This window comes from Leucoraja erinacea, chromosome 40 (genome assembly GCF_028641065.1).
Source record: "Leucoraja erinacea ecotype New England chromosome 40, Leri_hhj_1, whole genome shotgun sequence".
NCBI classification, from domain to species: Eukaryota; Metazoa; Chordata; class Chondrichthyes; order Rajiformes; family Rajidae; genus Leucoraja; species Leucoraja erinaceus.
The window spans coordinates 2,640,954-2,658,260 of record NC_073416.1 but is presented as its reverse complement, the minus strand read 5'-3'; the positions used below and the strand labels follow the sequence as shown (position 1 = coordinate 2,658,260).

The 17,307-nt window shown below is 41.8% G+C and overlaps 2 protein-coding genes across 6 annotated transcripts in view; one reads left to right on the top strand and one right to left on the bottom strand.

Annotated features, from left to right (window-relative positions):
• Positions 1 to 10,038, top strand: part of LOC129714671 (cytoplasmic dynein 1 intermediate chain 2-like) — a 31,231-nt gene extending 21,193 nt beyond the window's left edge. For all 4 annotated transcript variants that reach the window (XM_055664416.1, XM_055664414.1, XM_055664415.1 and 1 more), the window contains 6 exons: positions 171 to 284; positions 1,342 to 1,475; positions 2,725 to 2,869; positions 3,842 to 3,982; positions 6,652 to 6,777; positions 6,984 to 10,038. In XM_055664416.1, the coding sequence (XP_055520391.1) occupies positions 171 to 284; positions 1,342 to 1,475; positions 2,725 to 2,869; positions 3,842 to 3,982; positions 6,652 to 6,777; positions 6,984 to 7,097 (774 nt within the window). In that variant the 3' untranslated portion in view covers positions 7,098 to 10,038. The remainder of the gene's footprint in view (positions 1 to 170; positions 285 to 1,341; positions 1,476 to 2,724; positions 2,870 to 3,841; positions 3,983 to 6,651; positions 6,778 to 6,983) is intronic.
• Positions 10,039 to 10,528: 490 nt separating this feature from the next.
• dazap2 (DAZ associated protein 2) overlaps positions 10,529 to 17,307 on the bottom strand; it is a 16,287-nt gene continuing 9,508 nt past the window's right edge. For both annotated transcript variants that reach the window (XM_055664418.1, XM_055664419.1), the window contains exons 3-4: positions 14,391 to 14,621; positions 10,529 to 11,893 (exon numbers count right to left, since the gene is read on the bottom strand). In XM_055664418.1, coding sequence (XP_055520393.1) covers positions 11,765 to 11,893; positions 14,391 to 14,621 — 360 coding nt within the window. In that variant the 3' untranslated portion in view covers positions 10,529 to 11,764. The remainder of the gene's footprint in view (positions 11,894 to 14,390; positions 14,622 to 17,307) is intronic.

Below are 17,307 nucleotides of genomic sequence, written 5' to 3'. Positions count from 1 at the left end.
ACCATTGACGGAAAATGTTGGCATCACATTGATCCAGTGAATGAAGTGGTGGTAGGATTTGGGAAATGCATCAAATTGAAGAATAAAATTGTCCTTTAAAAGACCCGAGTAAATAGTTACTTTCTGCATCTTTTACATTGACCTTTTGGTATAATTGTTGTACAATACAGCATCCTGTGTACTGTGTCAATGTCGTTGGCACTCAGAACGCTCATAACTTGGTCAGCGTTTCCACTGATGGAAAACTGTGTACCTGGAGCCTGGACATGCTGTCTCAGCCACAGGTAAGGAACTTGCATTTAGTTATTACCAGCTTTTTGTTGATGAATAAGTTAGAATTAAAGACAAGTTGTTTGATTCTTGCAAGTTTTAGGGGAAGAGAATTTGAATAGAATGATGGTGGCAGACGGTTGCACCACCAGTGTGGGTGGGGTGGGAGGTGCAGATTTTGGTGAGGTTCGAGAGCTGTGGAAATAGATTCTTAGCAGACCTGGTCTACGATGTTTGACTGGAAGAAGGCACAGGGAGAGAATTTTATAAAGATGGAAATCAAGATGAGGATTTTTGAATTGAATTTGCTTGGACAGAGGGACCCAATAATTTAGTTTTAGTGATAGTGCGGAAACAGGCCCTTTGGCCGGTAAGTCCATGCCGACCAGCGATCCCCGCACACTAACACTATCCTACACATATTAGTGACAATTTACAATTAACCTACAAACCTGTACGTCTTTGGAGTGTGGGAGGAAACCGGAGTGCCTGGAGAAAACCCACGGAGAGAATGTACAAACTCTGTACAGGCAGCACCCATAGTCAGGATCGAACCTGGGTCTCTGCCGCTGTGAGGCAGCAACTGTACTGCTGCTACACTGTGGTTGATTAGAACAGATGTGGTAGATAAACAGTTTGTAGAAAGGAACTGCAGATGCTGGTACAGACCGAAGAATAACAGAAAGTGCTGGAGTAACTCAGCGGGTCAGGCAGCATCTCTCGTTGGTAAATAAACCGGTTAGGAGGATGTGGATGGGGTGTATGCAGGGTCAAGCTCAGGAAATTTGGGGAGAGCCCTGAACAGACTAAGTTGCAGGTTTTGAAACGGGTGAAAACAAGATAGACATGAAAAATCCGGCAATATTGCAGCGATCGAAATAAATAGTTCTGTGGGTGGATTGGGTGTGGGAGCCATGCATTTGATCTCACTAATGTAGAGCTGTTGAGATTTGTCACATCAGTAATATTAGCCCTTAGCCTTTTCTCTTGCATATGATAATTGATCTAAATGCACAATGTTGTATCCTTCACTTACAAAATCACTTGTTATGTTTGAATTTTATTTTGCAGGATAGTATTGAGCTGGTACACAAGCAATCAAAGGCAGTGGCTGTAACGTCCATGTCCTTCCCTCTGGGGGATATCAATAACTTTGTCGTGGGCAGTGAAGAAGGCTCAGTGTACACAGCTTGTCGCCTTGGCAGGTATGGAGAATGCACTTGTGAAGCAAATTTACTGTAATAATACAAATATAGAAGGCTTAATGTTCTTGGCCATGAGCTTCAGCACTGTTGCTGAACAGATGAGATGATGGAGATCAGAGATAGAGTGTGGCTCAGTTTGTGTGCCCATGAGAGTTCAGGCAGGGCAGGATGGGAGGGTGTTGATGTTCAGCTCACATATTGTGCCCCCCCCCCCACTCTCCCACCCTTGGGTTACAGCTACATTTCTGCTGTTTGGGTACAGCATTCCTGCTCTGTGATAAATACATCTCACAACTTTAGTTAACAAGGATTCAACTTTCCTCCTGAATCTTACCCTTCTGCTTTTCTCTTTTGTGACGCTTGGTCTGAATACCTTTGCATCTTCGTCCATTACAAAATATAAAATTAAATGTAAACTTCTAAAATGTTCACTCATTATTCCAAACTGTGGAACAGAGGCATACATTGAATTGCAATTAATCCTTAAATAATGTCCACCAGTGAATTTGCTTTATAAATTAAGCTCCAGTCTTGACATAAGAACAAGCTGCTAGAAATCCTCATCTGGCAACATTTGTGGAGAGAGGAATTGATTCAACATTTCAAGTTGATGACTTTTCATCAGATCTGGGGGAAAAGGTGAAAACCAGTGTTTTGAGTTGCGGAGAAGGGGAAAGGCAGGGGAGAGAACAAACGGCAAAATCTGCGATAAGGTGGAGAGCTGGAATGACAGGACAGATGATGTTGCAAGGCCAGAGGCTGGTAATGAGACACGATGAGAAAACAGAATATCATCCTCGCCAAGGTGAAAATGAGAATATTAGAATCATTATCTGAAACTGTTGAACTCATAATTTGAGTCTGGAAGGTTTTCATGTGCCCTGTCAAAATACTTCAAGGCAGAGGTAATTGTGAATATTAGAGAGTTAAGGAGAGGAAGAAAAAGAAGAATAAGATGGAGATTATTTCAATTGAGAGTCAGAATCAGCTGATGGAGCCACTGCTGTGCAGTGCCAGAGACCCGAGTGCCAAAGGATCAGTGTAAATATGTGGTTGTTGGTCAGCACAGATCTAGTGGGCCGAAGGGCCTGTTTCCGTGCTGTATCTCTCTACAACTATACATGGTTCGATTAAAATGCAGAGTACGATCAAAGTCAAGCTGGTCGAAATGCTTTCGGTCCCACACAGCTGCTGAAGCAAGAACACAAACTTCGAATTTGCAAAGTGACGGTTTGTCTATAAATTACAGCAAAGCTGGAATCATTGAGATGTTTGAAGGACACCAGGGTCCAGTGACAGGGATCCATTGTCACACAGCAGCAGGAGCAGTGGACTTCTCTCATCTCTTTATCACTTCATCATTTGACTGGACTGTGAAGCTTTGGTCAACTAAGGTAGGCACCAATGGATATTAGTAGACTACACTGATATGCTTCCACTGAGTATTTAAGCAACCCTTTCCACGATCACATTGCCACCAATACCAAAAGCGATCTGAAATGCTAAAGACTAGGGGGGGGCATAGCTTTAAGTTTAGAGGGGCAACACTGAAAGGACATTAGAAGACATTTGGACAGGTATACAGGTAGGAAAAGTTTAGAGGAATCTGACAGAAACACGGCAGGTGGGACTAGTGTAGATAGAGCATGCACAAGTTGGGTTGAAGGGCCTGTTTCCACGCTGCATAACTCTATGAGATGAGCATGGCAAGTTTTTTTTACACAGACAGTGGTGGGTGCCTGTAGCGTGCTGCCAGGGGTGATAGTAGGGGCAGATACGATAGTGCCGTTTACGATGCTTTTAGATAAGCCACATGGACATGCAGAGAATGGAAAGATATGGATTATATGCAGACAGAGATTAGTTTAAGAGAGACACAAAGTTCTGGAATAACTCAGCAGGTTGGGCAACATCTCTGGAGAAAAAGGAAAAATATTTTGATCTGTAAATAGCTCGAAATAAATCTGTGACACAAAGATTTCCTTCTCTCAGCCAGGTAGACCAAGAAAGTGTGTAGGTAGGAACTGCAAATGCCGATTTAAAAAACAAAGATAGACACAAGGTTTCTGGTTCAGCCTGTAGTCTATACTGAATGAGATTATTTCAGGCCCTGGGTTAGATGGGAAAGATGTAGATGATTTGATTTTGATCTGAGTCTTAGATCTGCTGATGTGGGAACAGTATTTACTCAATGTGATGTTCACCACAGCCTGCTACCGTGGGTTGTTATTGTGGATCACTTGAAATTGATAGTATGGGCATTGTACCGGTTTTGCTTACCTTTCATTAATCATTCAACGTGTCTAAAGAGTGTTGTGTAAACTGTCTGCTCATCCCTTAAGTCAACAGAATTTTTCTTTGTTTAGAGCAACAAGTCCTTGTATTCCTTTGAGGACAGTTCCGACTATGTGTTTGATGTCATGTGGTCTCCTATCCACCCGGCACTCTTTGCCTGCGTTGATGGTATGGGTCGACTCGATCTTTGGAATTTGAATGAAGATTCTGAGGTGAGTCAAGAAAACCAATGGCTGTAAATCAAGATGGACACAAAATGCTGGGGTGACTCATCAGGTCAGGCAGCATCTCTGGAGAGAAGGAACAGGTAACGATTTTGGTCAAGACCCTTCTTCAAACTCCTCTAGATAAAGCAGTCTGAAGAAGGGTCTCGACCCAAAACATCACCTATTCCTTCCCTCCAGAGATGCTGCCTGACCCGCTGAGTTACTCCAGCATTTTGTGTCTATCTTCACTGTAAAACAACAACAAAATTGAGCACAAATACATTTAAAGTGTCCCTAAATGACTTTTGGTTGGTGAATATATTATTTAATGGAAATTTTGGGCAGCAAAATATATTGAAGATGTGCAAGACCAGTTTTATTTTTACAGAGTGAATCCCTGGAACGTGTTGCCAGGAGGTGGAGGTGGAAGCAGATACGATATTGGCATTTAAGTGACTTTTCGATAGGCACATGGATATGTAGGGATACGGGTTATGTGCAGGTAGATATGTGATGGTATTGACATCATGTTTGGCACTGACATTGTGGGACAAATGGCCTGTTCTTGTGCTGTACAATTCTATGTTTTATATTGGAACATCACTCCACATAAGAGTGGAGAATGCAGATTGGATTCCCCTTAGAGTTTCTAATCTCTCTGAATCAAGGCAGCCGGTTTGAGAAGTCACAGACCTCTATGGAAGAGAAATCGGACTATTCTGAATATTGAGACACACAGGCACAGATATTAGATTTTGCTTCTTTTGTTGTGAACAATATGTACCGTCCCTTGACAACCCCTGCGAAAGAAAATGTGAAATTGGGTAAGAATACATTTAAAGCAACCCTAATGTGATTTTCACACACATTCATGTGGTAAAGAGTTGTACAATTCAGGTCAGGAACTCCATGCAGAATTTACAGTTGCCACATGGAGAAACGTCACAGTTAACCGTCTCTTCCCATTATAGCCACAGTACTTGGTATACTTGCATAAAGGAGCAGTGATTAGTGAAGGGAGCTCCACTGGATTGTTTTCCATAATCCTGTCCAGGACACACCAAGGTTGGCAAATGCTGGGTAAAAACATCGATGTGCCCTTTAGTTGACACCGAAATTCTAGATCCTACACCGTGTGTTCCTGTCCTTTTGTAAATGACGAAGGTAGTAAGTTGGTCTTGGGAGCTCTCAATTATGCCTGCAATGGCGGTGAACTGACCCGTGACATTATTCGGCATGCCACCGATGCCAGGCACATATCAGCTGCACCAAGGTGAACCGTGCACGGAAGTGGCCAGGCAAATTTCCCGATTTCTTCATTAAAACCATGCGCAAAGAATTCCAGATTCTTGGCTTGTCTCCACATTGATTTCTTCCGTTATGGGAATGTTCCGTGGGAAGCTTCATCTGTTTCTAACTTTGCTGTGACGTGTAAGAGACATCAGATGGATGCTGAACTTGATGACGTAAAATCGATTGACAAGCCAATCTTTAGCTGTGGAGCAACAGGTAACATTTAGAAGCAGACAAGTGACTTTTGACCAGACCTCCAGTGCAGCTGAAGGATGTGCTGGAATGAACAGTATCCCACAGCATCAAAATTCTGTCGGAAATGTCACCTGGGCCACTTCTCCAAAAATTGGACTTGGGTGGTCAACCACAGACCTTGGACTAAGGACTGGCGTGCATTCCAGCAGTCTTGTGTGTGGTTGAGGAGTGTTGATGGGAAGGGAGTGAAAAGGGCATTATTTGACTGGCACTTGTGTGCTGGGGGCAAGGGGTCAGAGTTCGTCAGGGCCCGCCCGATGGCTCATCAGTCGGCAGGACCAGGAACCTGCCTGAAGGCTCGTTGCTCGGCATAATCGGGAGGGAGCTGGAGACGTCGGACTCGAGGAGCAAGGTAGGAGGGTGAACCGGGGTAATGCCTCCTGCGCTTTCAAGGTTGGCTGTAGAAGGCACCCCCCGGGACACAGAAGAGAGGGACATTGGTTCAAGGGAACTGCTCCAGTACATCGAGTGCGCGGGCCAACTTTGAATAATGACGCCAAAACTGGCATGTCCTGCATGTGTAATATGTGTAAAAAGCATTTCACTGTGCAGTTGCCTATGTGACAAATAAAGTATTGAATATTGAGCTTTGGGGAGGAGATGGGGGAGGTGTCAAAATGGCAGAAGAGTGGTGAGCAATGCGTGGGGGAGGTGGTGGAAAGTTACTCTTGTACTTACCCAAGTCCTCCTGTATTTTGCTGCCGTTTTTTTAATGAGTTTTTTATGTTGTCCTGGGATTATTCATATTGCGCATTTCCAGGACATTATGTCATGTTCCCTTAAAATACTCCAAAAGTTACATCCCACAGCAATGATATCAGCACGTTTCTGTCACACGACAGTCACATCCAGGGTGATGAACGATTCTGTAATGACACAAAACAAACCAGAAATGGTTGTTACTGTGACTCACTTCAGCAAAATCAATCTTCTACTGCATAATAGAATGCTGCACAATTAAATGTTCTTGGAGCAAGGCCAGACCACTCCTGTTATGACAAGGTGATTCACGATTTATTACTTTAATACATTGTGAATGTGAAAGCCAGATTGATTCTCATTGCTTTATTACACGGTATAAAAATACCTTCTGCACTTGAAACTAAGCCATGATTTGTGAAATGCAGGTTCCCACTGCAAGCGTCACCATGGAGGGAAACCCTGCGTTGCATCGTGTGCGTTGGGCGCAGTCAGGACGAGAGATTGCAGTGGGAGATTCAGAAGGCCAAGTGTTGATTTATGACGTTGGCGAGGTAAGGGTTTGCCTTCAAAGGTTGCTAGTTGCTTTTCCCACCCGTCCTAAAGAGTGCACTGGTTTGGTGGAGTTCAGCAAGTCCTCTCACCATCTCCACAGGCTTCCATCATGGTTGGAGTCATTGTAATACAGCCCAGCTCCTGGAGTGGCTGTGGTAGTGACAGCCACAATCTGTCTACATGAATATTATGTTTTACTTTTCAGCAAATTGCCGTTCCACGGAATGACGAATGGAGCAGTTTTGCCCAAACGCTGGTTGACCTGAAGGCAAATGGGAATGATGCAGAGGAGGATGCTACGACAGGTCTCCTTGCATAACTGGTTGTTCTAGAGGCTTTGTCACATTCAATTTATTAGTGGAGGAAACGGCTTCCATGCTTACTAGCGCAAATAAGCTTTCTCTTTAGCCTCTCCTTGCTAAATGATTATGTAGAGAATATAATATGTGGATTGTGCCAATCTCCTCATGTGATTCAATATATCTTCAGGACTTCTTACTTGGCTGGTAACGCGTTTCCTGTCCAGTTGTCTGGTTAGTCTCCAGTGTCACTTGTGAATAAGCCCTCCTGTGTATGTTCTATTAGTAATTGCTCTTCCAGTAATCTAAGGCAGCAGTCTCCTTGATGTGTATGAGCAGTAGAGCAGATCTATACATCAGGATTAGTGAGTGGTCCCGTAATCATATAAGACTTTTGGGTTGGAAAAAAATCACGATTGAATGTGTTATGCTTGCATTACTTACAACAGATCTTTTCATCATATACCATGGAAACTTGGAAGATATTCTGGCATTTTATAGTTAGAAAGCCCTCTTTTACAGGACTGAATTGCTGGAACTTACCCAAGCCTCAAAATCCAGTAATTGATGTCACTTCCAGGTTGTGTTGCAAAACTGGGTGTTAGGTGAAAGAATACATTAAAAAGTGCCCACTTATTTTGTAATGCACTATTGTTACATTCAAGTCAACGATGAAAATCATTGTAATTCTTCACATGTCCAAAAACATTTCAGGTTTCTTTAACATGTGGAATTTCTCTTCCAATTTGCAAGCTCCAAGAATGGATACGAAATTTACAACCATGGGGACAAGCTGTAAACAAGGTTATCTGGTCACTGACTGAATGGGAATAGTTTGAGAGTGAAAACAAAAGAATGTATGAGTTGTGAAATGCTGAGTAGATAGATGTGCCTGGAAAAATCAGTCTGAGCATGACCTCTATTCCCAGAAAGAAAAAGTAGGGGTAGGAGCCAAACATGCCAGGCCAGTATCACGGATGGATGCATGATATAGAGAGAAATCAAGTTACCTGAAATTGTAGAATTCAATAATGAGTTCTGAAGGCTGCAATGAGCCCAGATGGAAGATGCAAGGAGGAACTTCCCTTCCAGAAGCATCTAGAACTAATCTTGGGGGATCAGCCACTGGGATGGAGATGAGGGGGGGGGGGGGGGGTATTTTACCCGAAGATTGATTGTTTGGAATGCTCTATCCCAGGCAGCCATGGAGGCTGAGTTAAGTGTGTGTAAGGCTGTGTTGGCCGGGTCATTGGATTACATGGGAAGTGAGCATTGTGTGGAACCGGCAGGGAAGTGGAGCTGAGGCCATGGACCAGATTAGTGAGGACCTCAATGGCAGAGCAGGTGAGGGAGGCTGGATAGTCACCCTGCTCCTGTTCCCCATTTTATCATGGAAATATTCAACCCAAACATAACATATCTTTTAAATGTTAACATTTATTTGACTGTTTCTTTAAGCCATTTCAATGAATATTATGTTTTTATGTCATTGGTAAAGGATGGGAGAGCATCTTGTAATGTACAGACAAAAATGCTGGAGAAATTCAGCGGGTGAGGCAGCATCTATGGAGCAAAGGAAATAGGCGACGTTTTGGGTCGAGACCCTTCTTCAGACTCACTGATGCAGAAAATAAACTGGTACAAGGGAGATGTCTAAAGGTACACTATATCAAAGCTTGCAACCCAACAGTATAAACACACTGAATTCTTGAACTTTAGGTAACTTCCCCCCCCCCTCCCCGTCTCACCCTGGTGTGTCATGGACTTGTACAGCAGACAAAGACCTTTTGACCCCAACTTGCCCATGTGTGCATCAATTTCTCCCACTATCCGGCCCTTTTCCATCCCCTACATCCCACCCTCTGGCTTCACATTCCACTCTTCTATCCTTATCTGACATCCTCGTCTCCTTTTCATCTCTAGCCTTTGTCCACCTTACTGCCAATCAAACCCCCTCACCTGTCTTCACCTACCAGTTACAGACACGAAACGCCCCCTATCCACGTTCTCCAGAGATGCTACCGAATCTACCAAGTTACTCCAGCACTTTGTCTTTTTTGTATTTTGTTCTGTCAGAATTTGATTTTTTTTTAACTAATGGAAGATCTACTTAAGTCTGGGGCGGAAACTATGGGATCAAATAGTTTAAATTACTTGTACTTAAAACGATTAACAATAGATGGGAAGAACTGGTTTCTCCAAATGCCATTTGCAATTTGTCATATAATTAATTACAGAGTCAAAATCAGGATAGGATCAGGTTACCAGTCAGGTAGCAGTATTTTTCCAGTTCAATTAACCACCGAGGCTACACAGTGGATCCACAACTGCTATTTATTCACTTTGTGTTGTATACTATTCGCTCACTTAATTTGAAGGGAAAGTTGGAAAATATAACAAGTGCATTCCATGCCTAGGATCTTGGATGTTTCAACAAAATCTTTCACTATCTGCCTTAATATACTGGCTGCTTGGCTCCGTTCGTGTCTAAAACAATAAAAACTAGCCTATTCGACTTGCTAACTACACTTTAAGCAGAGCTTAATTCTTCACATCTCAAACCTGGTTTCTGAAAAATATCGCCTGATTTTTTTGCAAGTGTTGAGAAATTAATGTATGATGTAGCGTTTTTGTTGCAATAACGTGCAATTTGGATTTTTAAATTAATTTGTATAATTATTTAATGCATATCGAGTACATTAAAAAGTTGTTAAATATTGTATCTTCATAGTTATAGCATTTCATAAAGCAATTCATTGTGTACAAAGCACTTTAAAACATTTAGACATAAGCTGGTTATATAAATGGAGATATTTTAATGAATTTTGGCTCACAATATAGTTCATTTCACCCTCCTAAAACTAGCTGTAAAATACAAGAAATATCTTGTTCTTATGAGATTTTTCAATCAATGTATTGCAAGCATTATGAATGCAAATAAAGTACATAACATTCCTTCAATATGCTTAAAATGCTTGTAGTTTCACCTTATTATATGGATGTGAAATGTACATGCTGTGGATTGTTACTTTGACATTACTTGGTTATTTAAACAGAGAAAGTCTTCATCTAACCTACAATTTTTTATATTTTTTTAATTTACTTTTAATAATATCTAGTTTAGAAAGATGAGAGGAACCTCTTTGAAACTTACCAAATAGTGAAAGGCCTGGATAGAGTAGATGTGGAGAGGATGTTTCCACTAGTGGGAGAGTCTAGGACCAGAAGGCACAGCCTCAGAATAAAAGGAGACAAGGAGGAATTTCTTTAGTCAGAGGATGGTGAATCTGTGGAATTCATTCCACAGAAGGCTGTGGAGGCCCAGTCAATTAATATTCTTTAAGGCAGAGATTGACAGATTCTGGATTAGTACAGGTGTTATGGGGAGAAAGCAGGTTGAGAGGGAAAGATAGCCTTGTTCAATTTAAGGCTTAAATACCACAAGTCCATATTAAAGTTTGAATTTTTTTTAATACATTTATCCAATACAGTTTAATCATGAGTGCCTACTCTCTAATTGACCAAGGTTACATTTCTATAACACGCAAGCTTAAATTTTTTATCTTTAGCCACACAAAGCTGCCAGCTTCTTGTACACGGCAGAAAGAAAACAAAGCATCTGGGTTACAGGAAACATTATGCAGAACAACACAAGCTTGTACTGGTGACAGTTCCAAAGATCTCAGGGTCCTTTTACTGAGGTTGCGCTTCCCAACTTTAAAAGTGGGCCGTTGATTTTCAGAATTGTCGCCTCGACTTTTAAACAGCAAATTCAAATCAGCAGTGCACTTTAGAAGCTAAAATTATTGGCCAACACTGCTCCCCTTGGGATCAAAGCACAAAGTGAAATCTGTGATACCGAAAGAGCCAAGAAACTGGCTGAGATAGTGAAACTAAATAATTGAAGTACTCTTCGAGAGATTTGAGAGAGCAGCCAAAAGCACTATCACAAACATTGCTTTTGACAGTCTGGGCAAAATCATATAGCAAAATACGATAATGTGATTGTTCAATAAGTAAGCAGAGCAGAGGAGAAATAAATGCATCTCCTTCAAATGATTATTATTTGCGCAATTAGACCAAGGAAAAGATTCCAGGTGCACTTAGCATGTTATAAAAAGCTCAGGCATTCAGACCTCAGTAATTAGCGCAATTAAATCCACTGGGCATGGCATTAATATCCACCAAAATTGCATTTTGTAATAAAACTAAAAGACATTTTATCACTTAATTTTTCTTGTTGAACAGCAATATGCATACAATCACTGTGCAGACGTTACTTGCATATGTCTGCCATGGCCAAATCAGCACAGAAATATAGCATGAGATACAGCAGTTTGTGATCTTAGTGCCGCTGTCTGATACATGTCAACACCGAATCATCATAAATGGTGCTACTTATTGATTGTTTAGATTTGTCTTTATTTTAATTCTTAAACACAAAAAGCAAAAAAAAAAAATGTTGTTCACATCTCTTTCCCCTTCTCCACCATTCAATCTGTTTTGTTGCATATGGCAACAATTCCCCCCCCCCCCCCCCCCCCCCCAAAAAAAAAATTGTTTGAAGAAAATGCTTTTAAAAGATACTACAAGGCTAAGCAATTGCAAAACACCCAATACTGGTCTAAATAAATGGCACAGCTAATTGCTTCTTCCACTGCATGTTCTTGTTCGGGCTTTCATCTAATTACCACATAGCGTAACCACCATCAGAACCTCCGGAAACCCAGTTTCCTTTTTTTTGGGATAGGACGACATTGCCACCCTGCATGGCTGCGAGCTGAGCTGCGCTGGGAGGACAACCAGGTGGTGGTGGCTAAATTAAGAGAAAAATAAAATGTGCTTTTTAATTTAACCAACATTGTTTAGTACAACCCAACTTAGCTTGCGTACTTTAAGTTTTTCTTTTGTTTTTTTCCCTCTCCAGTTTACGCCTTTCAAAACATTTGCACACAGACAAGTCCCTTTAATAACAATATTTTGCCTTGAGACAGTTAAGAAACGAGCCTTTTATAGGCGACGACATCTCTTTGCAAGTGCTCGTGGCAGCAAGTTGCAAAGATCCAGTTTAAAAAAAACACTAAATCTTCCTCATCCAAATCCTGGATTGCTCAGTCAAAGAAACATCCGCCTTGCGTCCAGCTGGTCAAGCCATTTTACCAATTTATAAGCGTCTATGAGGAAACTGCACACCCAAACTTCAAAAAGCATGGTCCCAATCTCCTCGTTCTCTCCTTGTATGAAGAGCCAGCCTCCTGAATGGTACCGCATCCACCACCACTGTTGTGGTTGCAGTGTACACCATCCACAACATGCACCACTGTTACATGCTCAGACTACTTCCTCAGGATCTCCAAACAGGTAACCTCCTCAAAGAAGGGCAACACAATCTGTAAGTTCCTCTCCAAGTTCCACACCCCTCTAACTGTGGCTACATAATGCCTTGATTGCAGGCTCCAAATCCTGAAACTCCCTATTCAAGAGCATGGTGGAAGAAATTTCACCAGCAGGGCTGCAACAATTCATGAAGGCAATTCACTGCTGCATCCTCAAGGGCAATTAGCAATGGGGAACAAACATAAGCCTATTAATGAATGAATAAAAATACTATGCAGCAGGTTGCAAACTAGTTTATTCATGTCAAGCCCTATATATTGTCATCAAAAGTAATGTGAAGAAACAAACCACAACAGTGCAACACAAATGATATTAAACAAGAATTTAGAGAAATGGGGGAAACTTTTTTAAAAGCACATGTTGCTCAAAAGAAAGGGTCCACGTCCCAGATATGATGGCTTGCTCATACAAAACACTTGCCCGTGCCCAGTTTGCATACATTGTACATTTTTGGCACTGCCACAACACAGGGCGCAGCAGTAGAGTTGCTGCCTTACAGTGCCAGAGACCCGGGTTCGATCCTGACTACAGGTGCTGGCTGTACAGAGTTTGTACTTTCTCCCCATATCCTGCGTGGGTTTTCTCCGAGAACTTCGATTTCCTCCCACACTTCAAAGATGCACATATTTGTAGGTTAATTGGCTTGGTATAAATGTAAAAATGGTCCCCAGTGTAGGTTAGTGTTAATGTGCGGGCATCGCTGGTCGGTGTGGACTCGGTGGGCCGAAGGTCCTGTTTCCGCACTATATCTCTAAACTAAACAGGGGACTGTGATCTCAAGCAACTAGATCAGTGCAGCTGCGCATTTAAACAATCAGAAAACATTGCTAGGAGGACTTTACATCGTAAATAAATATGTTGGAGCGAGTTTAAACTATTTAAGATCAAGGGAAAATATAATCATTCCAAAGTATCCAGGAAGTTTACAGAAACTCTGGGCCATTACAAGGCATATACACAGTCAAGTCAGAACTTACCCAAGGAGACCACCAAAATGGATGATGTTATAATTTTTTTTTAAGAGGGTGATAAATAATTATCATTAAAAAGCAGAAATAAAGTGGGGTTCAAAATCAGTGAGTGAGCCTAACATAGCTCTCAGTGACTATGGGCATAGAATGGCGTGTGAACTTGCAAGAGATGCAAGCTAGCCAGTGTCAAGTATGCATGCTTTTCTGGAACTCTTTTAGGAAAATCGGGGAAGAATTTCTGAAAGCTTTCCCACACGTTTACTTGCCTCCCTATAAGTTAATGCAACTAGATAGACTGGGAATGGTACAAAACAGACAAGCTCGGTATTCCTGAGACTGATTACCTCTTCAAATTTGATACCATGATAATAAAAAAAAAAAATTTAAAGCACAAAAAAAAAATCAGGCAACACAGGATGGGTGCACAGGTTTTGCAAATATATTAATTACTACAGATTAGGATAATTAGTCACCATTATTTGGGAAGTTTAGTTTCGAGATACGGTATGGGAACAGGCCCATCTGCCCACGACGACCATCAATCACCTGTCAACACTAGCACTATGCTATTCCATTACCTGCACATTAGGGGCAATTTTACAGAGGCTAGACCAGTAATGGTACAAACCAGTATGTCTTTGGGATGTGGGAGGAAACCAGAGCACCCAGAGGAAATCCACGTGGTCACAGGGAGAACACAAAATTCACACAGACAGTACTCAAAGTCAGGACTAAACCTAGATCTCTGACGTTGGGAGGCATCAGCTCTACCCGCTGCACCACTTTGCCGCCCCTGGCATTATATTTGTAGCTGTTTCCGTATCATAATGCACAAATGGTAAAGTTACAAAATCATGCAAAGTGTCTTCAAGCTAAAAACACAGAGAACATTAGGTAGGGTTACAAGTTATACTGTGGTACAATGCCAGCTGCCATTAAACCTACCGGGATATTGAGAGATGCTCCTGTCCCAAATCTGGCACCAGCATCATATCTTCCTTCCGCCATCATGGCAGTTTGTTGAGGGATGATTTGTGGCACGACATAGTACCCCACAGGCATGACGGCCCTGCCTCCATTCATTTGTATCGAGGCAGTGACTGGCACATAATAGTCACCTGGACGGCCAGCACTCACGCCAGATGAAGCCTGGACATATCCTAACTGTTGTTGAGCCTGAGACGCAAACAAATCCAATGACCATTTTATAGCAAAGCGAGAATTTACAATGCAGTTATCCAAAATATATATATTTTTTAATTTGGAAACAAACAAACCAGCATTTCTGAAGAGAAACACGTGCATTTATCAGGTTTTTATCTAGGGTCGTGTGTAGGAAAGAACTGCAAATGCTGGTTTAAACAGAAGATAGACACAAAATGCTGGAGTAACTCAGCGGGTCAGACAGCATCTCTGGAGAGAAGGAATGGGTGACATTTCGGGTAGAGGCAGAGTCTGGAGAAGGGTCTCGACCAGAGACGTCACCCATTCCTTCTCTACAAAGATGCTGCCTGTCCCACCGAGTTAGACAATAGACAATAGGTGCAGGACTAGGCCATTCGGCCCTTCGAGCCAGCACCGCCATTCAATGTGATCATGGCTGATCATCCCCAATCAGTAACCCGTTCCTGCCTTCTCTCCCCAAATCCCCCGACTCCGCTATTTTTAAGAGCCCTATCTAGCTCTCTCTTGAAAGCATCCAGAGAACCTGCCTCCACCGCCCTCTGAGGCAGAGAATTTCACAGACTCACCACTCTTTGTGCGAAAAAATGTTTCCTCGTCTATGTTCTAAATGGCTTCCTCCTTATTCTTGAACTGTGGCCCCAGGTTCTGGACTCCCCCAACATCGGGAACATGTTTCCTGCCTCTAGTGTGTCCAAGCCCTTAACAATCTTATATGTTTCAATGAGATTCCCACTCATCCTTCTAAACTCCAGAGTGTACAAGCCCAGCTGCTCCATTCTCTCAGCATGTGACAGTCCCTCCATCCCGGGAATTAACCTTGTAAACCTACGCTGCACTCCCTCCATAGCAAGAGTTACTTCAGCATTTTATGTCTGTCCTATGCAGGGTCGACAATTAAAATGGTAACTTGAAAGTGAGGGAAGAGTTTCAAATTTATTTCTGCAACACCCCAATATTTGCATTCTTTCCTGTTTCTCTAAAAAAACATTTAGATCTCCTCTGTGCACCCTCTCACCCAGAGAGAGCAACACGAGGCAGCTACTTAACTGCATGGCTATCATTCAGCAATGGAGTACTACAATTATAGACCAGAAAGACCAATAAATCAGATTGAGTATTGCACAGAAAAACAGGACAAATAACCATGCAGCAAAGAACCCTTTGAGAAGAGGGATCATAACATGAAGGAACTTTATAATGAACATAATGGAAGTACATAGTTATGACAGGTGAACCAGCCAAAGTAGATTAGAAAACTAGGTTCAAAGATTATAACAGGCAAGTAATGATCGGCAATTAAAGAAATAATGAATCACTCACAATATATATTCTTTTAAGGAATGATCATCTTTGCAATAAAAACCTGTGGCTAACTAAGGTTGTTAAGGATAGGAAGAAACAAATTGCTGCAGGGTCTCTGGGGGTTGAGCACCATCTGCAGGCAAAGGGGTAGTTGACATTTCAGGTCAGGACCAGTGCAGAGACTCGACGCAATACATTGACTACCCCTCGGCATCCACAGATTAATTTAAACACTACAGACTGCAATTATAGATTGATCTCAAAGCAAAAGAAGTTGTGCGAGATACAAAATAAACAGAAAATCCCAAAGATCCTCGGGTCAATCAGAGTTAATGATTCATCCTTCATCAGATCGTTGATCTGAAACATTAGCTTTGTTTCCATAGCCATAGATGTTACCTGCCATGCTGGGTATCTGTAGCATTTTCCATTCATATTTAATTTTAAGCATTTTTTTTTTTAATGCTCCAAAAAGTAGGGAGTGGAGTGAAGAAATGTGGCATAAAAAGGGAAGCTCAGAACATATGCTCAAATGGAAAATAATAGCTCAAGAATCATTTCTCATACTCTCCATGTACCTGGAGAAAACAATTCAACACCATCCCAACACAAAACATATCAAATAAATGTTTAAATAAAGAGAAGTATTGCCTGTGACAGAATCCTATTAGAATATGTGCTCAAGGGCAATGCTTGAAGCCACGAGACAGCCATGAAAAGTAAATAACCTTAATTATGTTTGTGCTCAGCAAGTTATTTGTCATTGTTCCTTAGAAAATCTTGCTAAACAGAAGTCTGAAGAAGGGTCTCAACCCGAAACATCACCCATTCCTTCTCTCCAGAGCTGCTGCCTGAGCTGCCCGCTGAGTTACTCCAGCGTTTTGTGTCTACTGTGCTAAACAGAACATTGTGTTCTGCTGGATGTCAATTGCCGGCTCAAAAAAAGAACATTCAACATTTTCACCAATTCAGGCTGTCCCAATGCACTTTTACTAAAAGCTTCTGTCAAAAGAAAATGTTCTGTGTGTCAAGAATAAATGTGCGTAATACTGTTGCAGTTCATGTTATTGATGTCAGAAACCTCTACTAAAGACTCTACAATGTTTTTTTTACAAACTGTCAAGTCTTCCTTACATCGCGTTATCTACATGCAGGGATCAACATACATCCATCTCACTTTATGCAAACTTAGCAACATCCTCTGAAGAACTTTAGACAAAGCAAGGGTAACCCTACAAGAAAAAAAAGCAGTATTCTGTCAAGTTGCTCTATCACAGGGAAGCAAGGCTACCCCAAGGAATAATGATGGACGGGGGGGGAGAAAACACATCACGACTGATGAGCAATGCAATGAAGGCTAACAATACACGGATGG